This window comes from Sinohyriopsis cumingii, chromosome 8, assembly GCF_028554795.1.
Source record: "Sinohyriopsis cumingii isolate HCF-2022 chromosome 8, ASM2855479v2, whole genome shotgun sequence".
Classification (NCBI taxonomy): Eukaryota; Metazoa; Mollusca; class Bivalvia; order Unionida; family Unionidae; genus Sinohyriopsis; species Sinohyriopsis cumingii.
This window is the reverse complement of record NC_142968.1, coordinates 61,744,217-61,771,347: the sequence shown is the minus strand read 5'-3', so window position 1 is coordinate 61,771,347 and position 27,131 is coordinate 61,744,217. Positions and strand designations below refer to the sequence as shown.

General features: G+C 36.0%; 1 protein-coding gene across 1 annotated transcript in view; it reads right to left on the bottom strand.

The window, feature by feature from the left end:
• Window positions 1-25,232, bottom strand: part of LOC149793665 (SCO-spondin-like) — a 120,887-nt gene extending 95,655 nt beyond the window's left edge. Inside the window, exons 1-6 of the mRNA XM_089969032.1 lie at window positions 25,166-25,232; window positions 23,969-24,031; window positions 12,833-13,000; window positions 8,509-8,667; window positions 2,219-2,392; window positions 1,478-1,651 (exon numbers count right to left, since the gene is read on the bottom strand). Coding sequence (XP_089825158.1) covers window positions 1,478-1,651; window positions 2,219-2,392; window positions 8,509-8,667; window positions 12,833-13,000; window positions 23,969-24,031; window positions 25,166-25,190 — 763 coding nt within the window. The 5' untranslated portion in view covers window positions 25,191-25,232. The remainder of the gene's footprint in view (window positions 1-1,477; window positions 1,652-2,218; window positions 2,393-8,508; window positions 8,668-12,832; window positions 13,001-23,968; window positions 24,032-25,165) is intronic.
• Between the last annotated feature and the right edge of the window lie 1,899 nt (window positions 25,233-27,131).

Sequence of the window (27,131 nt, the reverse complement as noted above, 5' to 3'; positions counted from 1 at the left end):
AATAAATGTTGGCAATCAGCTGATGTAACTGAAATATATGAACTCCTTTGAGACAAATTGTACTTTTTGATATCAATCTTAGGCAGTGGTCATGACGTTTGGGGGAATATAAATGGCATTCATTGACAGCGGTGAACTGTGTAATATGAGATACATTGCCATTATTTATGCCAGAGACGTGAGATTTCGATCGGCTTGTAATATGCAGATTACAACAAATAGCAATGTTACCTATCAGAACATTCCATTTCACTCTATCAGAAAATGAGCTTTCTTATCCAGTGTAAGTTCGCTAAGTAAGCGGTGATAGGTACATTATCATGTTTTTTATTTGCAGTTTGTGCTGTCTACTTGAAGACGGCAGTTGCGCTTGTAGACGCAAATCAACGCATGTGAAATGATCATTCGAATTTAATCAATATATACCTTATATAAATTATTGATTCGTAAGAAGATGATCAAGTAATAGGAAATCGAATTGTCACTTTTTTGAAAACGTACAAAACCAGACACGAATAACCATTTCGAGATACATATATTGCCATGTTTAATTACCGAAATGAAAGAACTTGTGTAACCTGTTATATATAACTTTATAGTCTAGAGAACACGGTCCTCTGTGGAAAGCAAAGTGAATCAATTCTCTTTATTTCACATTTTACTCTGACCCTATTGCAAGAATGCCCCATAACGTAGCGAGATGGCAATTAGAACACATGATGTTGATTACAATTCCAAATTGTTATTCGGCTGTGCTCTATAAGCTGTTTATCTCGATTTGGGTCTGCATCTATTTTTAGACGTTAAATAAGTATCATGACCATGAGATGTTTCATTGACGAACGTCCTCGAATTCTTTATGCGATCTTTTTTGTAAGTAGCATGCGCAAATTACCGGAAGACAATATCATAACTTACAGGTTTTTTTCCGGTGTCATTGTTGTAACACTGATTGGTGCAGAAGTTTACATACTGTTTTGCGTAATCTCTAACCAGCATACTGCCATGATTTAAACACCTTATGCCAATGTTCAGGATGCTTATTAAAGAATAAGTGTAGAAAGTGAGTACATTGTTATTGAATAAAAGTTGAGTTTCCAAAAGACCGTTTTCTTGCAATCAGAAGTTTCAGTTATATTTAACATTGGTTAAGTCTTTGTACAGTTCTGTTTGCCAGAAATATAACCAAGCAAATGGATGAAGCCGGTTAAAGGAAACAAAAGGAAGAGCGACGAAAATACAACAAAAGCGTACAAAGTAACGAAGAATTTAACCTAGACTTAGACCCCATAGTTGCCTTTTCTGATTAATGATCGAAGTTTTGAAATGCTAGGATCGATATCGTCATTCAACCATTGGCTGAACAATTGTATCGTCAATGCGTGATTTAGGCAAGAACAAAAGACGCAAATAAACACAAAATAGGGCACACAGACGCGTCGTGTATTAAACAGAAACACCGACATTGGTAACCTACCTGCACACATTGTCTCATTTGAGCAACTTCTGCTCTCTGTTGCGGTCCCGTCACAAAGCCTACCCCCATTTACAGGTACTGGATTGTTGCATAATCGGGTTCGGGTCATGTTTCCTGGACCGCATGTGACAGAACAGATACTCCATGCACTCCAATTTCCCCAATGTCCATTAACTGTAAGAGACACAATGTTCCATTAAAAGAAATTGATAACGTTTGGTTAAGGGTCAACTATAGCTTTTGTTTAAAAAAATCTTCAAGAACTGACAACTCGGTGGTAGTTGTTCCTAGACATTTCTTTTTCATATGTTAGATATTATTCCATTCAGAAAAGTTTAGACTTCTCTTAAGTTCTAGCAAGCGCAGGTGACGTATCAACGGAACAATGACTCGCCAATGCAGAAATATTAGCGTAATTTTGAACATGTTTATTAAAGAAAAAGTGTAAAGAATAAACACATGTTTACTGAATGAAAATTGAATTTCCAATAGACTGTTTCCTGTGTAATCTACTAATGTTGGGGAAAATAGCAACGGAAGAAACTTTACCATAGTTCAAGCAATGGCTGCAAAATTGTATCGTCTCTGCGGGACTTCGTTATGGTCAAAAGGTTAAAACTAAGTACAATAGACACATAGTTATATACCAAATAGAAAAACCATAATTGATACTCTACCTGCACACAATGTTTCATTTGACGTGTCATATATCAAACAGAAACACAGTCATTGGTAACCTACCTGGGCAATTTGTCGTATTTGGGCAACCTGTGCTCTCTGTCGCGGAGCCCTCACAAGTCTTACCACTATTTACAGGTACTGGATTGTCGCAGGACCGGGTTCGGGTCATGTTTCCAAAACCGCATGTGACAGAACAGGAACTCCATGCGTTCCAGCTACCCCAGGATCCATTGACTATAAGAGAAACAACGTGTCACTGGAAGAAAATGGTAGCCTGTGGTTAAGTGGCACCAATAGCGTTTTCAAAATCTATCCCACATTCGAAAACCCCTTATTAGTTGTTCCTAGAAATTACATTGCATGGGCTAGATATTATTGCCGTCACAAACGTTTTGACTTCACTTAAGTTTGAGCAGATATATACACCTGACAAAAAGGCGCAAGTGACGTCTCTTAGAAGGAATGACTAGCTAATGTAGAGATATTAGCGTAAGAGATTCGCGATGGAATAATAATATAACAATGATCTGTTTGCAATTGAACAACGATGCTTCTACAGTTAGTAGTGTCAATGAGCACTAAGAAGATTCAATGACAACGATTGGTGGCAATAATTACAAAAATTTCACGTTTCAGAGAATAAGAGCAATATACACCTTATAATGGTTCGTCTTTTAGAAAGTTATATTACATACAAGTCAGCAATTGACTATCTGCGGTCAAAATGATCAACAATTGCTCTTTCAAATTGGGAAGTAGATATTTAAATGGGTAAATGGGTAAACCTGCATAAATATAACCATCGTCTCATAGTATACTATTTTCCTATTTCTACTTTAGATGTCTTTATGTATCCTTCCTTGAATTTAAATTAAGATGTATACTTTCTATAACAATATCCGTCCTCAATAATGGAAGAGGTTGGGGGCAACGTATTTTAGCTACTTTTCGCTCGCGCTCGACTTTTTATTGGAAAATGTTATCTTGATACTGATGCATAAATCTGCGTATAAATTCTATTTCAGCATTGGAAACGGTTTGCGATGATTTGTTCGCTTTTATTATCAAGGAGAAAAGGATAACTATCCTCAATGCTTTGAATGATATGTCCAGTCAAGAAATTTGTTTTTCGGTCTGCGCCTTCAATCGTCAGTGAAGTTTAGAAATCAATTAAAATGTTAATGCATTTGATCACAAGCTGTAACCGAATGCTACACATGCAGGAGGAAACTTTTATACTTGAATCTACCGTTCCGTCACTGAAGTCTACAGTAACAGATGGTCTGCTATTTCAGGAATGACACGTTACAAAACAGCATACCGCTGTACGTCGAAGCATGTAATTCATTCATGATTTGGAAAATATTACGCGTGAATTATAGTGTTAATTTTTGGATATTCCATGAGAGAGCGTGCTTCCTGAGGTTGGAAGTTTTGTGTTGATACATATTGTTAATTCTTCCTGAGGGAATGTCAGAACATATCGGCATCAACAATCATTAGATTGTCGTTAATGTAAGCATAATATAAGACAATTATTAGCTTTTCAAAATAAATTCGTCTTTAAGCTGAACGAAAGCACTGATATATCGGGTTGATAGATGGGGACATTACTGAAGAGAATTGAGGTGGAATGTGTATACGTTGTGTTTTTAGTTAATATTTCATGCATGTATTTTTAATCGAACAAAGATTTAATGAAAACACAATTTGATGATGAGAAAGAGCAAAATTACTTAAGATTACCTTTTTGTATGTGCTATTATTTTAACCTGCAAACCATTTTTAGCCTTGTAAAATATATTCACTGACAAAAATACAAATATTGAGCAGCCTTACAGTTGCAGAAAATGAAAAGGCTAGGTATTCAGACGCCATTAGACGAACCAATCATCCGGATTGCAAGCATTGAGCTGTGCTTGCTCTCTAAGGTCTAGCAACTTTATATTCAGTGCAGCTATCATTGTATGATCTCCTTGCCTATTTTAAGACAAATAATCAACAACGACCCGTTATGTGAATGGATGAATGCATATTTACATTCAACTGATGTATTTGCAATACGATACTCTCATTTTGAGAACAGAAAGGTAAAGCAGCTAAGAAATTATATTACTACCTGTGGAGCATGCCATCGGTCTTGCAGCACCTTACTACCGTGCGAATCAAATAACACCTGCGTGCGGTTATTTTGAGGCCAATGTTTCCTTTTCTCCTAGGACCTCAAGCCACCAGCCTTTATCAGCCTTGCTCTAAGGATTTTTGAAAGCCCCTTCCCCATGAATTATTCTCCTCTCTCAGCTAAAGACTAAGCATTCAGAAGACGTTAACTGTTCACACTTGTATGGATTTTGGTTTCTTCATTTTGTATGATTGATCAGTTCGCATTTCTAAGCCGTAATTATATGAATTGTATGACTGGTACTATAAAACGTGACACAAGCACATAATACACCTAATTATTCTTATCTGAAACTACTAAACATTTATACTTGAAAAATATTCGAGATATTCTTATGTTAGGAATACGGGGGGGGGGGGGCATCCTGTTTAGGAAACAAATGCTTGCTACTATAAGGTTTCTTAGAGACTGTACATTGTGACTTGTGTTCCTAGACGTTGGCTTATCATTCCGTTTGAGAAATATAGTCCCAGAAAACAGACTCCCACTAAGCTGACAAATAGTCATTTAACTTCTAACAAATCTACAAAGAGAAACGTAAATAAATAAATGCGACATACGGTATGCTTGTTGCATCAGCAATTCCTATGTAACTCGCCTGTCCCCGAATGCTCATGAACGTAATATTTGTGGCCATGAATCGTATCCGATTGCTCTATGAGAATGTACCGTCAATTGGATTCAAGAGTCTCAAATCTAATTTATGATCCGACTTAGGATCGATGAATCTGATCCCCTAAATTGTTCACACTCTATTAATTTGCTAAAGTTATTCACTTATCGCCGAAACCAACTATATATATATATATATATATATATATATATATATATATATATATATATATATATATATAAACATGTTTTTGTGGTCAGTCTATCTGTACTGTTCTAATTAATTTTCGTTTTCTAAAGGTAGTCTTTCAGCGTTTAAATAATGAACACTGACCTTCACGAGCGGATTATTTAATCATGCATAATAAAATCAATAGTAGACATCTACCGATACAATTCTGGCATCCAGCAATATTCAAAGTAAAGTGTGCCACAACATCAGTCTTTCTATAGGGCTACCCATCTCTAACAAAACCACTTGTCGCTAGTAACCGCCGCTCCCCATACTAAACAGCGCCATATACTTCATCGTCATCGAACCATGCCACAACTAATAAACAAGTGCTACCGCGACAAAACTGTTCGTTAGTATGTAACAACTCGCAATATAAAATTTCACATTTCACTCCTGTAACTAACTCCAAAGGTAAATTTCAGGCAACGCTTAATATGCGAACGATATTTGTCCCTCTTGAAAAGGAATGACGTTTTTTGCGACTGCTTTTATTTAAGCGCACACGAAAGTTATAATTTACATATATCATGGTCAACGCTACAAACAAGTACATTTTGACTAATCCATACGGAAGTTATTGTCGCATATCATTAATCCGAAACAATTTACAGAAACAGTGGCATATAACCTCACAAAAGGATCTCAAAATCAAATGAAATAATTATTCATGTATGCTTTGATTTTAGGAAAACGGATTAATTACATCTTAATTGAATCGCACTATGTAGCAGATATTTTGTTTGTTTGCTCCGGCAGAATCTTGAGTCAGAAATCAAGAGCAATTTGGTATCAGTAACTCAGATTCTAACAATGACTTAGCTATAAACGCTTTGCCTGTTATATCTGTATTGTGCCATAAATCAAATAAATATTAAATTAAACCTTGACAACAAAATGTGAATCAAAAGATGAGACTGTAAGAAATATACTTGTTAGGTGCTGAAGTGAAACAGATGCGTAAAATGATTCCAACCTATTGCAGATTAAATCATTTTAAATTCCGTAAGACTAGATCTAATTATAACACACGAAAATGTGATATTATTATAGTTAACGAATAATCATTGTTCGTAATTAAAATTGATTACCTGTCCTTTTCAAAATGTAAAGCAAGTTTCCGCTCTCGACAAAAGAAAATAACAACACAAACTGTGGAGGAAACCAGTTTTCATGCTTCTCTGTTGCGACTTGCAAATGCAGTTCCACACAACTAACTGAACGCAATTCTAGACGGGAATCCTAGATGGATTTGCGTCCATCCTCCCACCCGTTTCACGTTCAGCCAGGTTGAATGTCTGATTAAAAATGCGAGTCCTCTTGAAACGCATTGATTCAGCATAGATGCTGGATTCTTTTTGACGTTTACATTCACATTCATGGACGCAGACTCGAGACAGAAGCGTTGACAAGTTTTAAATCCAATTTCAAACATGGGAGGATATCTGCTTTATGATTTGCGATTTGCTGCTTGGGTCAAATCCGCTATCTTATATATGTACGATACTTTCGTTTTTAATAAGAAAGAAATTCACAGTTGCTTGTCTCTCGTGAGATTTGTGTTTGGAACCAAAGGTCGCGTGGAATATATGTAATTATTGTTCCTTCCTTGTTTTATACGTGAATTGCGTACGAACCTTGACGACCATGTGGCAACAGTATTACAAATGGAATGAGATCACTAATTATTTGAATTTTACTTCTCTAAATAATGTGGGATGCTCCCTCTACTGTATGACTATTTCTTACCGATAGGCGTTTTCATTTTGAAAAATGTTTCAGTGACCGAAATAAGATTAATTACTATGTTATAAAATTTACATGAAAATTATATGAAAAATCTAAATTACAAAGAGTGGAATTTGTATATGTATGCTAGTGAATTCTTTCTCTTGACCACCGGATGGCCCAGTGGTCTAATTTATCAATCATTGACAGCTTCCCTCTGCCGGCGTGTCTTCAAGTCTCCGGTTAGGCCATCGTGGGTATGTGCAAAAGCCTCTCAGTAGCTTCCTTTGTGTTGGTGGTCCTTCTCGGGGCTTTCCCTCGTTCTTCCTTTGTCAGATGTACTGGTCGCCACAAAAAGAAACCCTTCTATTGGCAAGCCGTGTGTCGAAAATCCTGATTATGTAAAAAAGTGTACCTTGCTGGCAACCAAACTGGTTGGTGATCCATTCGATTTGGTTATACATGTATGCGTTAGGTGGATGATCGATGCCATACTCTTCAAAGGGTTTCACTTCTAGCGACACCTTTCATTTAACAGGTTCTGAGGAATCATTTTCATAACTCGCCATTAAGAAGAAGAACAAACACAGTTTACTACCCGCAGTGTCGGTGTCTGCGTCCATACAGGTTGTAACATATATGTTGTTACATCTTCACCGAGCTTCAAATATGCTGGATCCTTAGGTCCATAGCATTGAAATCCTGGGGAGGGTTCTAACTTGTTGAGTGTACGAGTTTAGATTTTATATTTACGCATAAGCTTATGTATCCATTCCCATATTCTCTCGTACAAAAAGTCATGAAACTTTGTGAGAGGATGCATTTATATGCATTTAGACGAAGGTTTTACAACAGTATTTCACTGTACGCTGTATTTCACGTTTCGTTTACCTTTCGAAATTGTTGTTATTAATAGTTACTCTCAATGATTGTTTATGAAAGTTGATATATGAATGCTTCTTTGTCATTACAACGCCCAATAACATATAAAAGAGATCACTGAGAACTGAATGTCTGTATGCTAATTTCAGCGCAATTGATATAACTCTTGTTGCCATTTTTATAGAGGTTCATGGTGTACCCTTGCTCAGTAGAGTCAGCTAGGATACTTTCTTTTGTATTAAGATTTTAATAACACAAAATAGATCATACATACATACATACATACATACATACATACATACCTGCATGCATACATACATACATACATACATACACATATATGTATTTATACTATATTAAGTTCTAGAAATCAATTATTTTTCGACAATGGAAGGAGAAAGAAGAAAACACAGAGAGAGAGAGAGAGAGAGAAAGAGAGAGAAAGAGAGAGATAATTGATAGCTTGGGGGTATAACATTATTACTTAGTAATGTATGTAATATGGAAGTATATATTGGAAATTAGTAATGAATGTAAGTTTGAAGCACACAAATTGAAAAAGGTCTATAAACAATCAATATAGTATCAGTTGTTATATTTGATTCTAGTGTGTCTTTTGGGAGGTCATTACTTGGGGTAATTGATTTCTGTCAACTCTTTATCCACGTAAACCAGTTGCATTTAAATATATTTACAACAACAGGCAAATAATACCTTGGCATAGTCCATTATCACATTCACTTGGCTCAACTGAGGCTCCAACACATTGCTCAACATACACACGGCACTTGCGAGTCCTCACATGAATGCCTGGGCCGCAGGTGGCACTACAATCTGTCCATGACGACCAGGGTTCCCATTCAGAATTGTTAGCTGAGAAATTACGCAATATTGTAGAAACAATAATATGAACTTCTATCAATTTTGCAAGCGCGAGTGTACAAAATACACGTGTCCATCGCAATAAAGCGTCATTACTTCATCTTCGGTTCTATTCCGTTACTCATAAACCAAGATACTTAATATTACATATTGTCGTCTTCATTTTAATCTAACCATTAAAATTTAGCAACTATGTTACAAAGGGTTTAAGACACTGAACACATTTGACTATTTTAAGGCAGGTGATCATTACGCGTGACGTCACATCCACCTAATTAATAACCTGCTTAATCTTGGTTTAATCGACAGGAGAAGTTGTGACAATAATGCCCTGATGGTTCAACTATATAGTTATTGCCCTTGTTAGCATAAATGTGTGCCATTTAAAGGATTATGGGGGCTCCCATCTTAAATATCCAGTAGACCCAAACGGGAATTTAACATTAGCCTGCCTTCTTAAAATGCATGTTGTAAGTGTGTAACATTATGGGAATATCTTTGTAGCTGTGGAGCATGTTATAGGCTAGATATATGAGATTTACTGCCATCTGTCTATAATTAATATAGGTTTATCATTTGTGGGGTTCTCTGATAAAACTATACTACCTATTTACAATGACTCTTCAATGACTAACATTCGGTGATTTACACACCATAGCAGTTAAGATGTGAGCAAAAGTGCATAAATACAAAGAGCTTTCCTGTTTCTCTATCACTTTATGATCACTATTAAAGTAAATTTTTAAAACAACCCAATATATTCTCCTTCGCCTCTCCTCCTATCTTAAACAAAACTACTTTTCCATTCATAGTGTAGAATATTAAAATGGGTATAAAACAGAATTATAAGTAACGTAAAATATATATTCCTTTGAAATTTCCGTACATCCGTTTACAGGGACCAACATTCATTCATCGAGTGGTCCGAAACGGTGGTATGAAAAGGAAAAGGTATAACATATAACTTTAACCCTTATATGTTACCTTTGATCCCGTTTATGATCCCCACCAACAATATCCATCTCTCTACGTAATTCTTCTATTTAAAAAAAAAATAACTGTTATCCAATCTACTATTCATATAATCTCTATAATTTATCACATTTACTATTCTCACAATCTCTATAATTGTACCAGTGGAGTGAACGAAGAAGTGAATATAGGCCTCCATTTTGTGTGTCTGTGTGTGTGTGTGTGAGTATTGGAAGAAAAAGTACTGCCTAAACTGGTCCATATGTTTCTGCAAAGTGTGAAGACTGCCTGGTCAGAAACGATAACAGTGTAATATGTTGTTTCGGCTGGAAATGTAATTTTAAATATTGGTTCCTATTTTAGTCATGTGATTAGAATATCTGGTTAGCAATGAAAACAATTTTACAAATGTGTACTGTTCTGGGAGAAATGTGAACTTGTACTCCCTCTGATTGAACTATTGTATTATGCTTTCTTTATATATATATAAGGACACACATTTACATCTGAGTGAAAGAAAGGGAGAGATACTGGTACCTTAAGAACGGAACAGATGTAATTATAATTTTCTTTAATTTTCTTTATCGTATTCATACCTTACAAAGTAAAAATCAAGGCAAACATGATATATATATATATATATATATATATATATATATATATATATATATATATAAGAGATTTAGGGTTTTGATATATTCCCGTGAATTACATAAGAATTAAAAAACATATCAAAAAAGTTCATTTTCTCGATTCAAAATTAATTATACGCAAAATGCTTTTCATCTGAATTTGTGTAAACGCTCCGTAGATTCGTTATCGCTGGTGTCATTTTACCATTTCAACATTTTCGATCTAATCAACTTTATACCGCCTTTCGATACCACTGGTTTAAAACTCTATTTCGAAGAGGATACAATCTGTCTTTTGTAAACGGTTAATATTCAAATCTTATCAAAGGTTTAATTGTTTTTATATTCGTACAAACATGTTATCCACACGTGCGAATATTTTCTGAGACTTGGCTTTTCTCGAGTTAGTCTTCCGGACTCGCAACTTAAGGATGCTGGTTCGAACCCTACAACCGGACCAACCCAGGGTGGTCAACATAGTCGTGTCATCGGGTAAGGCATATTTTCCCCATTGTTTCGTCACTAAATAACATTTTTGTGTTCCTTGGTCTAAAAACACCACAACAAAACAACTAATCCTTTTGAGGCCATCTACAACATACAAAATGTACAAAGATAAAGGTACAGTATACTCTCTCTCTCTCTCTCTCTCTCTCTCTCCCTTTCTCTCTCTCTCTCTCTCTCTCTCTCTTTCTCTCTCTCTCTCTCTCTCTCTCTCTCTCTCCCTTTCTCTCTCTCTCTCTCTCTCTCTCTTTCTCTCTCTCTCTCTCTCTCTCTCTCTCTCTCTCTCTCTCTCTCTCTCTCACGTACCCATGTTACGATAAAGACATATGCGTTCTTTATAGTCCATAACATAACATGAAAGCCATTTAATTTTGAGGGCAGACAAATTCACATCCCCACACAAATAGAACCAACTTGTAACATTAATAGCATTTTTAACCGGACAGACTCATTCTGTGAAGAAAAAAAAACCTGTGAAACTATTTGTACGATTACGTTTCAATTTTATAACCATTTATCTTGTTAGCTAATGTGCAGACAGATTCGTCTCATGAAAATTATTAACCCTTTCTTAGAGGAAAGTTTCCCACAATAAATCCCAAACATGGAGGCCAACGTTTAGCTTCTTCTTTCACTCCACTGGTACGAATACATGGATTATAAGAAAAGTAATCGGGAATAATAAGTTTGCTTACGCTAGGATGGATGGGGATGAGAGGTAGAGGATGGGGATTCATCTACTTTAAATATTCAACAGGGAGATAAAGAGGTTAGCTTTATGAGGGATTTAAATTCTATTTTATACACCTCTTTAACATTCTGCCGTCTGGGGTACTTAGATACCTGGGTGCTGATCCTTCCAAACGGAGATAGGAAAAGTTATTTAATATAACTATACCTTATTTTATATAAATTATAAATATTTTATTTGATTTATAACAGATCATCGTGTGTTAGGGGAGATAATGAAGTTAGCTTTCTTTATAAGGGATTTAAATGCTTTATATAAACCTTCCTTTTTACCCTACCCTATACCCTGTGTGAATGTGATGGAAGTTTTATTTAAAATAGAACGACAGGGGTGGTCTTAAAATTACAGGGGTACTCTAGTGGTGTTTACTTTATTTGTAAGATGGATCATACGATGGAAGGGATAGGGCTGGTATCTTGTTCTATTTATAGTCCCTTTGCATCGTACTAGGTGTGATCAGTACATTACTGACTGATAGTCGTTTCAAAGATACATTTCAAATAGTAGCTTTAGTTTTATCATTACATTTTTTTATTTTAGACCAGAGAAACCCATAACTGACAGTGTAATCAGTAAATGATCGACCTTTCGTCATTCGAAAAGGGAATTTTCTGAAGCTGCATGGGTAGAATTATATCATTACATTTTCTGTTTTGGTCCAGGGGACTTCACACATGATACAGCTATATTTATTGCATTTTCCGCCTCTAACATGCTACAGTGTAACAGAAAGACATTCCCGTAATTGTATGATGTTAGAACATATATTTCAAGATGGCGGCCTTGTTCATCATGGGAGTGCTGTTACATCCTAAAGTGGAAGACACAAACATTCTTTCTATGGTAATCGTAAGGCAAATACGTAATATCAAATTCTTAAGAATTTACTTTATAATGTTTTACAACTCTAATACGCAGTTGTATTCCCAACAAAGTCCGTATTTTGTCATTGATGATAACAGTTTTCAAGCTCTTTTGAATCGAATATTCTGAAACCAATAAAAAAGTATCAATCTCGTTCACAAAAATGGACCCAATAATGATACTCTAATGCGCAGGTTCATTCCAAACAATGTACGTATTTTGTCATATTATAGACAATATTTTTCAAGCTCGTTTGAACTTAAATATTTTGGAACCAATGAAAAATTATCAATCTTGTTTCCGAAAACGGTCGCACAGAATTTAAGTTAAAAATCTGTTCATAAATCTGGTTTTCAATGAGCAATCATAAAAAAAATAATAATTCATACTAGTCTTTTATGTTCATTTCGTGAAACAATTTTCACCTTCTTACCTTGGCAATGTACATGGGTATCACACTTTTGCATGTCGATGGAATTCCCCTGACAATCTGGAGCCGATGCTGTATTTTTCATGCACTGTCGAGATCTGAACTGCTCCCCTTCACTGCATGTGACCGAACATGGTGACCACGACACCCAATCTTCCCAGTGAGACAATGCTGTGTGATGTAAACACAAAGGTCAGCTCAGCTTATTTGGAATGAGGAAGATTTAGACAAACAGTTGACGAAGAAATCATTGCAAAGAAAGCGTCAAATCTAGTTCATGACCCCCGTGACCTAATATACGACGTGAAACGATTACCAATGTATTGCAATCGTTGAACAGGACCGATTCTCGCTGTGGTTGTCTTTTGGCTTTGAAGAAAACATAGTTTCTAAAACTAATATATGATCTCCGCCTCCGAAACAGTTTATTTTTGTTACGTGATGTAAAGATGTTTTATTTGTTTCACATGCATGAAATGTTTTTAAACCTGACTTCATATTCTTCAAATAGTCGGAGCAGAACCTCCAGTTCGATGTCGTAATTAAACAGATTTAAAATATTTTAAATGTAATGTTGTGAATCGTGGAAGTTCAAGGATATTTTAGCATTAATGTCTCCCATTTTGGAAATATACCTTCATTTGTTCATGTCAATGAAACGTGTACATGCATATTTAAGCCTATCTAGTTGATTTGATTCTTGTTCTGCTCCTTACAGCTATCTCCCTTCTATCTGTCTCAAAACAGAGGATAAAATTATGTAATCAATAAAGAGGTGCCATCAATCAATGCCTAAACTAATACCGGAAAAAGGAAAGGTATGCTTCAAATATTAACTCTTTTATTGATAACATTCCATGTATATCTTGCAAATTGTCCGCGACTGAACATGTGCTATATCTATCCGAAAGTCACTATTCCCCATATTATATAAAATGCATGTTTTTTTTTTTCTGCGGCAAACAGTCTAAGCCTGTATGAAAAAAGAAAACAAAAACAACTGAGTATATCTAGTAATAAATATGTTTATGTAGCCGTCATCACAATCATAATCTTGTTTAGAAACGATGGAGAAAATGGGTATAGATGAGTGTTGGCTGCAAACCGGAAGTAAGTGGTACTAGAGATTTGGAATGCCGCGTCTGAAACCTAGATTGGCTGGAATGACGCCAGGGTAACATACTTATGGTTTAGTACAAAAGGCGCATATAAGCCATTAATTTGATTTATGTACTATTTATAAAATACACATATCTCCAAAAGAGTTTAATATATGCCCCAGAAGCACTCATTTGGTTCATTAACATTTGTTATTTGTTAAATCGTAACATTTCAAAAGTCTTTATAATAAAACATATCACCAAATAGCCTATTTAGTTGGTGTTCTAAGTTGTATTAAAGTATCTAGACTGAATGTCTCGAGTATCATATTACTTATTGACTGTTACATTCCATTTCCAACAGAGAGTGATGTAAATAATTCATGCACGACAAGACACACAATATGCCAGGTTTTCATAGGCGGGTATTTCATGGGTTTATCTCCGCATAGGAAGCAAAATGGTAATGCGTACTTTGCCTGATAAGCATCTTTACCTTCATGCTTTTTAAAATGATGCAAATAATCAAGCAGGCTGTGGTATAAGAGATGCTGCAGGAGACGGGATGTTGCACTTGGTAAAAACTGTTATAATTTTGGATTCGGTTTGTAATTAATTGGCACCAAGGGAAATTCGTTTTGGAAAAAGCTGTGGTAAATGTTTTGAAGTCTTATAAGAGAGACCGTGACATATGCTGCCAAAAGGTTGCTTAAATTCTCCTGGGCAAGAGCAGGTGTGAGAATTACAAAAACAATACCTATGAAACCTCTGAAGTCTGTACTGTAGCGAGACATTTATTTTCGATCTCTATCTGTCAGTGAAGAATAATAACCAGGCCAAACACGCATGTAACACGTACTTAATAATTTCTTTCTCGAATATAATTAATTGAAAAAGCTAGCAAATGTTCTTTTCCTATGCACCTGATGTATGTACATGACTCTCTTTCTCGGAATTGATTAGCAAGAGTCACGCTATAAAATGATTCTCATCACAGGGGTAACTCCTTCTAACACTAGCCATAATGAACGTTTGAAAAGTTGCTAACAAATTGTAAAAGTTCTGAAACTGAGATTTAAAAGTTGGGAAACTAGTTGTATTTAATAGTTTTTCAAGAGTTGTCCAGAAAAAAATGTTTGATGATATTAAAATTGTTTTATCACAACGCTAAAAATAATAACAATGACAAGTTCTTTATTAGAAATGAGTTTTGTTTACATCCTAAGTTGCATAACTATGCATGTAATACGGTTTGATGTCACTCCCCTGAAACGATACATTTGATCAGTTTGTAACTTCTTTCACGGCAATACCAGCACATAAGACGTACTTATTAACGAAAGTGATCAGTAGACCATTATCATGATATGTTTATCACGGTTGAAAAGATATACCTGGAATAGTTTTTTGAATCACGCTATATGAATTAGACCGCCGGATAAAAGAAAGGACGGTGCGTGGAACGGACGGAATCATTTTATTGTAAATGTTAACTCTACTGGGGTCGATGAGTGGATTTATCATTGTGTTGTGTGCATCTAGTATGTGCGTGTTCGTGTGTGTGTGTGTGTGTGTGTGTGTGTGTGTGTGTGTATGTATGTATGTGTCTGTTCGTGTGCGTGTGTGCTTGTGTGTGCGTGTGTATGAGCGAAATAATGGTGTTACTGCCGCTCTCAGTTCAATAACAATAATGTATGAAATTGTTATCTGTAAAATAAATAGATAAATAAATAAATAAATAAATAGCTCAAGTGATTAAAATGAGGATTGTGTCATTCCTATTCATATAGACGCGGAAGATAGAACCTTGTTTAGAGCAACTGCTAATTTATCAATACTGAATAATTTTCCTTCAACAGGTTTATCCTGTGAAGCATGTGTATACAGTCCTACCGTTAGAACTATTTTTCAATGATAATGTAGTTCTTTGCTTGATAGCTGAAGACAGAGCCAACTTGATCGTATTTTCAAGAAAATAGCATAGTTAAAAGTTACTGTAAAGATAAATCAGTGAATGAGAAATTTTTCTTTACTGTCATATATGGAGTTATCGATAGGTTTCCTAAACGTTCTAAACAGATTGGAACCGTCGAATATATGATGAAATTATAATTCACACCACGATACCAGCTGCATTGCAAAATGAATAAATAAATGTATAGATGTTGTTAGGAGTCTGATGTCTTAGAATAAGTAACAGAACAACAAGCGTTGTACAATTTAACAAATAATTTATTTTTATAGAATACAAAGTGAAAATGAGAAAAAGAACTGACGGTACTGCGAATTAAATCACTAAATAATCCAAGAATTTACAGACACAAGTCCTAATTATTAAAAGTTCTGAATAAATCTAAAAACTGACGACTATGATGTGTCTGTGATAGCTTGTAGAGTGTTGAAGTTCCAACGGTCTTCTGTTGAATCACAATAATACATTTCCAGGTTTTTATTCACTCAAAATTCTAGTGAATGTCTCTATCCAAGAATTGTATCAAAGCACGTTTGCATTTCTACAGAAAAGAATCACTTGAATTCAGTAATTTGAAGAAATCAATTTTCCAACCCAAAATTGAAAAACTGGACACAAATTATAATAAACCTTAAAAGTGCTATGTCTTCAAGCACAACTGAAAAAAAATCTTTTCAGTTACTAGACTGCATAGTTCTCTACTTGACCTCAGGCCAAAATTAGCATTTTCTAAACAAACAAAGAACAAACAAAAAACAAACATTACCTAATGGAAAGTAACTTTGTAGAATGACCCTAATGTTTAGAAAATAAAAACCATAACCTGGATTATGTAAAATACCCTAAGGAAATTAAAGAACCTAGACATAAGACCAAATAAACACACTTACTTCTATTAATAATAATACTGATTTTAATTCCAACCAAAAATAATAATTTAGCTATGCATTTGTTGATTTCACAGAATAAAATATTAAAAAGTCAATTCGGGTCAAGCAGAAATGAATCCAATTTTGGACAAGGTCAAGTACAATATACAATTTTACATTAAAATAGCATGTTATGTAATAAGAAACCTAAAAACTAACTAACATAGCAAATTAAATATACATAACACTTTCCTCATAAAGTAAAAGAAAGATTTACCCAATAAAACTTTCTTTTTTACTATAAGTCAATCATACATGTTGCCCAAAAAGTTCATACGATGAAATCTTATGAATGACACAAAGTATAAATGAAACAAGACATTTCTATACACGCGAAAGTGCATCTCCTATTAAATTATCTTTTCCATTAAGGTGCCTGATGTCAATATTTAGATTCCTGTTACATCAGACTCCATGTTAATAATCTTTGAATTTTGCTTTTCATATTGCCAATGAAAGTAAGTGGGTTGTGATCACTAAACAGTACAATCGGAGAAGGAGCTGAACCAATATAGACTTCACAGTTTTGTGATGCCAATATCAAAATCAAACATTCCTTCTCGATTGTGGAATAATTTCTCTGTTGCTTATTTAATATCTTAGACAAATAGCATACTGGATGATCAACACCATTTTTTTCTTCTTCTTGAATCAATACTGCACCAAGCCAACATCACTTGCGTCAACAGACTATTTAAATGGTCGGCTGAAATTCATTTGCTCTTTCCGTCAGCGGAATGTTCCAAAATCCTTTCAGAAGGTCTAATTTGGTGACATACTTTGCATTTTCAATTTTATCAATACAGACATCGATTCTGGGCTATGGAAATTAATCTGTTGTAGTCACACACTCTATAGTCAGTGCACGTTCGGAAAGTGTCAGGGTGATCGGCAGAAGATGTGAATAGTTGAATGCCTAATTTGTACATAACTTGCTGAAATATTCCAGACCCAAAATGTGACCATTGATCAGATTGGACAGATTCTGGGAGGCCAACTTGAGTAAACAATCTTTATCAAAGTTTTTACAATTATTTTCGTTTTGATATCAACAGGAATTTGTTACCTGGCTTGGTGTTAGGTAAGGGATAGACACAATCTACCATTATTCTGCTAAATGCAGGAATATCTTGCAGATGAGCCTTACGTATCTTCTGACTGAGTTTTCCTACCATTTAATAAGTGTGACAAGATCTGCAGTATTTTCAAAGATCACTTTTAATTCAAGATCTTTTGATAAGTCTTTTTGATTCAAACATTTACGAGACAAATTAGTTTCAGGGGCTAGACTAAGAATTTCCTGTCTGTACGATTTTGGAACTACAATTTGAAAGTTCACTGATCACTCGGCATCATTAGGCACTTCTGTTGACCTCCATTTTATAATAATAATCCCATTTTTAGCGAAATATCAAACAGGTATTTATGTGGCGTATGTTTGACTAATGACCCATTGAAACAAACTGAAGATCTTAGGATCTTTTTCCTTTTCGACGACAGGTGATTGTCGCTTGTCACCCTGATAAGAATACAGAAAATAAGTAGTTAAAAAAGGATTACTGTGATCAATATCTTGTGATTGTTCCACACAAGGAGTGAAAGTGACCTCATCAAAAACCTGAATATTACATATGTCAGCTAAAGGAATACTTTCTAGATTAACACCATTCTCAAGAGCTTCCTTTGCAATAGCTATGGTAACTGTACAAACTGGGTATAAATTAGGGATTTCTTTATCAATAGGATCGACGTTCTGAGTCAAACTATTCTTGTCAGTTGTCAGTGGATTAGCTACAACCTTACCTCCAGCTAGGTCTTTGCCTAATGCTAAATAAATACCCTCAGTGTGCAAAGACGATACTATTCCAACTGTTACGGGTCCGGATACTATGTATGATGACACATTTACACAATGGGGAGGTACGTTAGCAAGGCCGAACTCTACTCCCTGAATAAAAACACTCTCATTAGAAGAAGACTTCTTAGAGAAAGGTAAATAAAAAAGTCTCTGAGAAGCTCATGTGTCCCTTAAATTGTAATAATGATAGGAGTGCCCATCACCCATCATCATCATGAGTCTCATGACCTAGTGTGGTCATCGAGGCACTGTGCTACTGAACATCTGACCAGTTCCCTCCACTTGTCTCGATCATGTGCCAATGCATGTGTCTCCGACAAACTTTTCTTGGTCCATTCTGTAATGTTGTCAGTCCACTTTTTTCTCTGTCTACCTCTCCTTCTGACGCTGCCATGCAGGACCGTTGTGAATAGACTGGTGGCTCTAGTGACATGGCCATACCATTTCAGCTTTCTCTTTTTGACGGTGGTAATATGATGTGGTCCATGTAAGAGATACCAAGGATGGTTCTGTAGCGTTACATTTCAAGTGACTGTATTCTTCGTTGTAATTCTGCTGTCATTGTCCAGGCCTCGCATGAGTACAAAAAGCTTGAGATGACTAGAGCTCGCAATAGTCTGATTTTAGTTTTCAGACAGATATTCTTGTCTCTCCAGATGGGTCTTAGCTTTGTCATAGCTGCCATTGTTTCTGATGCTCTTGACAAAATGTATGCATTGATTCGGTGATTATGGAACCAAGATATATGAACTGGATCACTGTTTCCTGCTCATGTCTTCTGACTTTTATCTTGGCTGAGATTTGTTTGCCAGTATTTGTCATCAGCTTTGTCTTCTCAGCGCTTATCTCCATGTCAAATCTGGAAGATGTTTCATCCAGGTTCTTCACTAAGGTGGCAAGCTCGTCTTCACTGCCTGTCAACCTATCAATGTCGTCTGCAAATCGGAGATTGGTGATGTTACGCCCTCCAATGCTGACTGTCCCACAGTGGTTTTCCAGGGCGTCGCTCATGATGTAGATGTTGAAAAGCGTGGGTGACAGGAGACAACCTTGATGCACTCGCACTTGTCTGGAACCAGTCCACCACAGAACCTTGGGCAATTACTGCAATGATAGCCTTGGTATACAGTTGTTTGATCGTATTGGTGAACTTTTGACCCATGTTATACTTCTTCATTGTGACCCACAATGCCTCATGCCACTCTCTGTCGAAGGCCTTTTTGAAATCTATGAACACATGATAGATGTCGTGTTGGTGTTGCGAGTACTTTGCACACAGAACCTTGAGCTTGAATATGTGTTCTGTTGTGCTTCTTCCACTCCGGAACCCAGCCTGTTCTTCAGCGATTATTTCTTCTGCTTCTGGTTTCAGTCTGTTCAAGATATCTTCAGCATTACCTTACTAGCATGGCTGATCAAACTGATGTTTCTGTAATTTTGGCACAGCTGGAGATTGCCTTTTTTTGGGAAGTGTTATAACCATTGTGTTGGCCATTCACCTGTCGGCCAGATCTTATTGCAGATTTTTGTTAGTAGCTCTTTCACTGATCCCCCCATTCTTGAAAAGTTCAGCTGAGATGTTGTCTACTGCAGCTGCCTTCCCATTCTTCAGTGCTCTTATTGCTGACTCCACCTCTTCTTTGAGAATAGGAAAGTCATCATCATTTGAGAAGTTTGGAACTTCAAGCACCTCTGGATCTCCTGTGGACTGATGGTAGTAGAGTTCTTTGCAATACTCAGTCCATCTTTCTGCAGTGTCACTCGCTTCTGTGAGGCATGTTCCATTTTTGTCTTGGATGTTACTGACTCTTGGTTGTTTCTGTCTGGTGAGGTTTTTCACAATTTGGAATGCCTGTTTGCTGTTATTCTTTATCAGACTGCTCTCTATTTCTGTGCACTTTTGTCCAATCTAATCTTTTTCTTTCTTCAAGTTTTTACTGATATTCTTGTTTATTTCTCGGTACTCCATTGCCCCTGTTGTGTGTCTGGTGTTTTTTAGTTCTCTTCGGGCATCACACAACTCCAGAATCTCTTCTGTAACCCAAGTTTTTTTCTTCGGGCGATGGAGGCCAATGAAGTCCTTGGCAGCTGCTGTCATCACTGTGTTGAAGGTGTCCGTCATCCCTTTGACATCACCATCCATCACAAGGAGTGGAGCAAATTTTCCTCCAATTGTGGCTTTGAATGACTTGCAGATGTTAGGGTCCTTCAGTTGTTCAAGGTTGAATTTGAACCTTATGTTCTTTGGCTAGTTAATTTTCTTGAGCCTCACTCGGAAGTTCATAATTACGAAGTCGTGATCACTCCCAACATCAGCACCTGGGAACGTCCTTGTTTTTGCTCTATTGATGCCAGATCGGTAACGGTTTTGAACCAGTATGTAGTCGATCTGATTGTGATGGGTTCTATTTGGTGCGTGCCATGTCCAGCATCGTGAAGCTTTATGTTGCTCCATGGTGCTGGCTATTACCAAGTTGTTGTAGCTTGCAAACTCGAGCAGCCGTCTCCCTTTTTCATTGGTAAGCTCATTGCAAGAATGTCCACAATGATCTTCCCAGTCTTTTAGAGCATCTTTGCCAACTTTGGCATTCCAGCCTCCTTGGATGACGAGGATGTCTTTTTTACTGACCATGTTCAGAATACTCTGTAGTTTGTTGTAAAACTCCTCTATTTCTTCATCATCATAATCGGTTGTTGGAGCATAGACTTGGATAATTGTGATGTTAAATGGAGATGCTTTCAGACGAATGGAAATGATTCTACTAGATATGGGGCAGCATTCAAGCACAAATCCCTTGATGGCTTTGTTTACAAGGAAGCCTACTCCATTTATGGACTTGTCACACGCTCCACTATAGTATAATATATGTTCATCTTCAGTTTGTTGTTCTCCTAGGGCTTTCCATCTAACTTCACAGAGTCCCAGAATGTGCCATGTGTAGTGTTCCAGCTCATGTGTCAACTCTTGGAGTCTTCCAATTTGCTCCAGAGTTCTAATGTTCCAGGTGGCGATGGCAATGCTGTCTCTCGCTCTGATTTTATACAGAGTACCAGTAGCAAACTTGTCACCTCCGTCCTGGTGGACAATGGCAGGCGCGGTCCTTGTTGACCCGGGCGACGACCGATCCGATATGGTAAGTTCAGATTTGTCCAGCATTATCAGTGTGTCTTGGGTAAAAGTCGTCTGGCTGAGTCCATCCCTCTCCTGACCAAGGAGTTGCCAGAAGGGGATGTAGTACATTGTCCAGCTGCTTTAGGGTCTCCACTCCAGATTTTCTTATAGGGTTTACTCCCTTAGCCTTTGGCTAACCAAAGCCGACCAGCAAGGCAGCCGGAGAATCGTGGATGGGCATATATAGGGTGATATAAAACCCATCGACATGAATATATTCATAATTATCAATAATAAAATCAGACTGGAGTTTATTTGACCCAACAAATATATTTCTTTCTATATATGACCGTGACCATGACCTCTTAGACATAAGATCATTTGGATTAGGTTTTTCTTGATTCTGTTGCTTATTTTTCAGCTTGCAGCAATCCGAAGTAACGTGTCTTTTCTTCCTGCAAAAAGTACACGTAGGAAGAGACAAGTACTTTTGATCAATCTTATCAGAAACCTGATTGCTTAAAGTTTTGCCAGAATGAGATTTGGAAGGGCTTGTATGAGGCTGAAATACTTTTTCACCAGACGACTGCTGAGTTGAGGACTTACCAACAAAATACACTTTATGAGCTAAGGAATTATGGTCTGGAGTAGGAGCAGCATTTTCTAAAGTTTCGAATTTATGCTCATCAAGATAAGTCTTAACGTCACCATGGACGCAATTGTTGACGTCTTCAACTAATATGGGTTGTCAGAGATTTTCATAACCTTGAGAAACATTCATAGCTAAGCATCACCGATCGAACAACTGCTCTTTTGTTCTTGCAAATTCATCATGAGTTTGTCTAGCTTCTTTCTTATAGTCCCTGAATTTGTGTCGCTAAGCTTCACGGACTAACGCGTAACATTTTAAGATGCATTCCTTAACAAGACCACAGTCAGTACTTTGCTTTACTGACAGGGAAGCATAGATGTCTCGGGCTATGCCATAAGATGCACTTTGTAATAATAGAATCCAATGCTCTCTTGGCCATTTCGATTTTCTGCAATTTTTTTGAAATGAGGAAAATATTTATCTACGTTTTTTCTATAAAGGGGGTGGTGGTGTCTAACTTAATATTATTAGTAACATCAAAACTTAAATTTGTGTATAAAGTGGAGGATTACATTTCACTTGCCAGCTCTAATTTGGTTAATCTAAACTGATATTCCCTTTCTAACTTTTTTCTTTCTCTATGCATCTGCATTTGCATTTGTTTCTCTCTTTCACATTTTTCTAATTACATTTGCATTTGTTTCTCCTCTTCTGTTACTCAATTTGTCTCTCTCTCTATCCCTTTTCTCCAATTGCACTTCCTCTCTCTTTCCTCTTTATCTAATTACATTTTCCTCTTTCTGAAGCTCAAGCTTTCTTAACTCTAATTCCGTATTGTGTTTAACTTTTAATTCCTTTAATTGTATGCTAGAGTCTGATACAGGCTTACTAATTAAATCTAAAGCACTATTATCGAGAACATTCTTATCTACCAAATATTTGACCAAAATATTTTGTGTTTCTTGCTTCGTTAAGAAAGCCATTGCCTCAGAAAGATATATTCTTGGAAGCCGAAGCAGCTCATCCTTTATCAAGGAGTCTAACCGTTCCTGGGTAGGACTTGAAATAAAGATCTCTACATTAGATGACTTTGTAAGAACCTTGTCGGTTCACTAAAGATTTCTAAAATGTGAAATGATACCAGCGATTTAGACAGTTTGAAAGTGAGGAGAATCAAAATTTCAAAAGCAAAGTTTTCTGAACTATTCTAGAGAAATTTATATCCCAAGGATGAGCTCCCAATTTTCTGTTACGAGTCTATTCTCTTAGAACAAGTAACAGAAAAGAGTGAATGACAACAAGTTTTGTAAAAAATTAACAAATAATTTATTTCACTGGAATTCTTACAACTTAAAGTCCTGAATAAAACAAATAAATGTTCAGGCAAAATTGAACATTTAAAGTTAATCAAATGCTAGTAATATTCAGCTTTATCCATCTATTATGCTTTGTGAACATTGTTTGGATTGTAATGAATATTTAGGCAAAATATTAATGTACCAAGCAAATGATTTTAGACTATTTCGAGTACATTCCTTTCCCCATATGTTGCTGTGTTTTGGTTATTGTTACAAACCTCTCCTGCTCTGGTGTTTTCCATCATCAGTCGCACACACATTGAGAAGAGACAACACAATCACTGAAATGATAGTACACTTATAGATCTATCTATCTATCTATCTATGTATCTATCTATCTATCTATCTATGTATCTATGTATCTATCTATCTATCTATCTATCTAGACTTTGGATCATTACGCCTTTCCATTTACGTGTCTTTAATGATGCTTGTGAAAATGCAGTTGCGAACGTTTCTGAGGGGCAACACAACGAAAGCTAATTAAAAATAATTTATGATTTATTCTTCATCATTGATGATTCGTCGACAGTTCTGTATAGTTCAGCCTTTTTTTTTTTTTTTTTTTGCCTCAAGCAGCATTTGCCGTCTAAGTGCTATTTTTTGTCCTCTGGCATTCCTGAATTAGCTCATAGTTCGTTCTGTACACATTTTCTCCCATTTACAGTTTGTTCACCATTCAGTTTGCATTTCAAGGGGTACGTAAAGGAATTTAGGGGTTGTTTCTACATTCGTAAAACAAAATTGGTGTTTCGATAGCCAGAAAAGGTCTCGACAGTAAATATTCATTGAAAAAAATCTGTCCAATTTTTGTTCTTCTCTAGAGTGAAAGCTGGGTTAGTAAACAAGCTGTCGTTTGAATGTAACTTATACCTGTATCTTGTGTGCATAGATATTTGTCTTTCAAATAAGAGACAAAGATAATTTGAACCATAATGTGAAATGATAATCGCACGGTCATTAAAGAATTAGGATAAAATGAGTGTTTTCTTATTCAACGGTTCATTGCATATCATGGGTTTAACAACAGCAAAAACACTAATAATCTAAAAACTAAAAATATAAAATATAAAATAAAAATATTCTTGTGACTTTCATCCGTACGTTTTGATAATTGCTAAATCTGCCGGATATTTTACATCTGCATATACAAGGACATTAATTAAACAAATACGGCTGCCGAAGAGAGAGAGAGAGAGAGAGAGAGAGAGGCAGAGACAGAGAGAGGCTTTGATTATGTAAAGGTTGTGATTCGTGGCTTCATCTTGTCGTGATGTAATGAAACTGTATTGTTACACAAACATAGTTCTGATCATGCTGCATTCTGATTATCATATATGACTGTGTATTTTATCAGAGAAAACAATAAGCATATTTCTTCAAAATTCTCCTCAGAAAATATAGGTATTACTTACAGACGTTAGAGTACCAGTAGACCATCTTGGCAATAATAGACCACCTTAGCAATAAGTCCTCGATCGTGAAAGGCCTGTGTAAAGTTCAATAGGTCAGATAAGATATAAAGGCTATATTAAGTGGATGGGGCGAAATGGCACGACTGGAATGATTTATCTTATCCACAAAAGATTTATTTTGTTTGGATACACACGTATGTATGTATGTATGCATGTATGTATGTATCTTTGTATGTATGTATGTGTGTGTGTGTGTGTGTGTGTGTGTGTGTGTGAAATCACGTATTAACTCTGTCCTATATATCATAACTAAAAATTGAAATGTGATATTAAAGCATATTTTCTATTGAACTTTGTAAAAGTATGAAAAGTAAAATATAGTGACCTAGATCTACAACATGATGTATGCATACTCAAAGCTTCACGACAAAATTATAAAAAGTGTTAGATAAGAACGAAACACACAATTTCAAAAGTGACACTTGTTGGCAGAATGAGAAGTCATGTGATCATATTTTAAACAATTGTGTAGTGCTCCTCATTTTGCGTGCGCATACAATATTGCATTAAAAACGAAAGCAAAAGAAGACTGAAGGAGACGTGAAACTTACATAGTAAATTAGATACAGGACCGTGCAAAAACAAACCCCCAAAAAGCCGGGTTTGGGAGATATGTACGCACAATCATAAGTTTTTCTTTATTTCCCCCAACAATAACGAGGACGAAAGGAACAACAATGACTGTGTTGATTAGGTGGAATGGAGTTGTGCATCATGGAAGTGGTAATTCTTCTTCATCCATTTAAAAAAATTTCCCATTTGCATTCTTGAACCAAACGTGATATTTAATGACGCATATAAACGTATTTAGACAGTAGAAATCGATTATAGTTATGTAGACATTACAAAGCTAATTGAAAAGCTCCAGGCATAATCCAGGTATTGTTTTCATTCTCCCTGGTATTAGACAGGGTAAGATATTTGTACTTTAATGTTTACTTCAGACTGCAAGCGTATCGAACAAAATTGGCACTAAGTTAAAAAATAACGTTGAATAGATGACGCTAGCACAGAAGCAAATTAAAGATTCTCTACATGAAACGGTAACCTAAAAATACATCATCAAGATTGTTTTTATTAACAAAAGTGATACATATTGTGTATCTCCGTTTCCCTAATGTACCGGAAGCATATATATATATATATATATATATATATATATATATATATATATATATATATATATATATATATATATATGTACAGAAAGAGAGAGAGAGACAGATAGAGAGACAGAGACAGAGAGAGAGAAAGAGAGAGAGAATTACGCACTCATTTGGCCGTGTCATTGTAAAGTTGTGAAATGACCCTGGAGATCGTTTCTTGCTGTTGCTCTAAATCCTATCATGTCAAACGGAGCTCACTCGAATGAAAGTCTGTGAGGTAAAATGTAGAGAAAGTGTATTCTACCTTCTTCTCAGGGTGTAAATTATATCAGATATTGAACAGTATCGCTCGAATGCTGTGCTAGTGCGTACTGCCCCAACCTCGTTAGCCGATGTGAACAAAAAACGCGTTGGACATAGATTAGTACTTTCAACCAGGGCAAATAACATATTGTGCCCAGGATATAAGAGCCTTAAATAAGATATCTTTATTGTCTTTTCAAGTGGTAAATATAAACGAGATCTTCCTCTTGTCACCGGCACAGATCACTTTAGTTATTATAGGGCCTGGGGTCCATCAAAGTGAAGGATTCTTCAACAAAGAACTGATTTACCATCAATGAGTATTTACTTAACAATGACACAGAATCAATCATAGATGAAGTCAACCTATCACGATAGAACCATAAATTGTTCGAATCGACTGACAAAATGTGAGTCTTACCAATTCTGCCCAATGAAACTAGAAACACAAGAAATCAGGTTTTATATGAGAGATGAGTCTATGAAGTACAAAACAC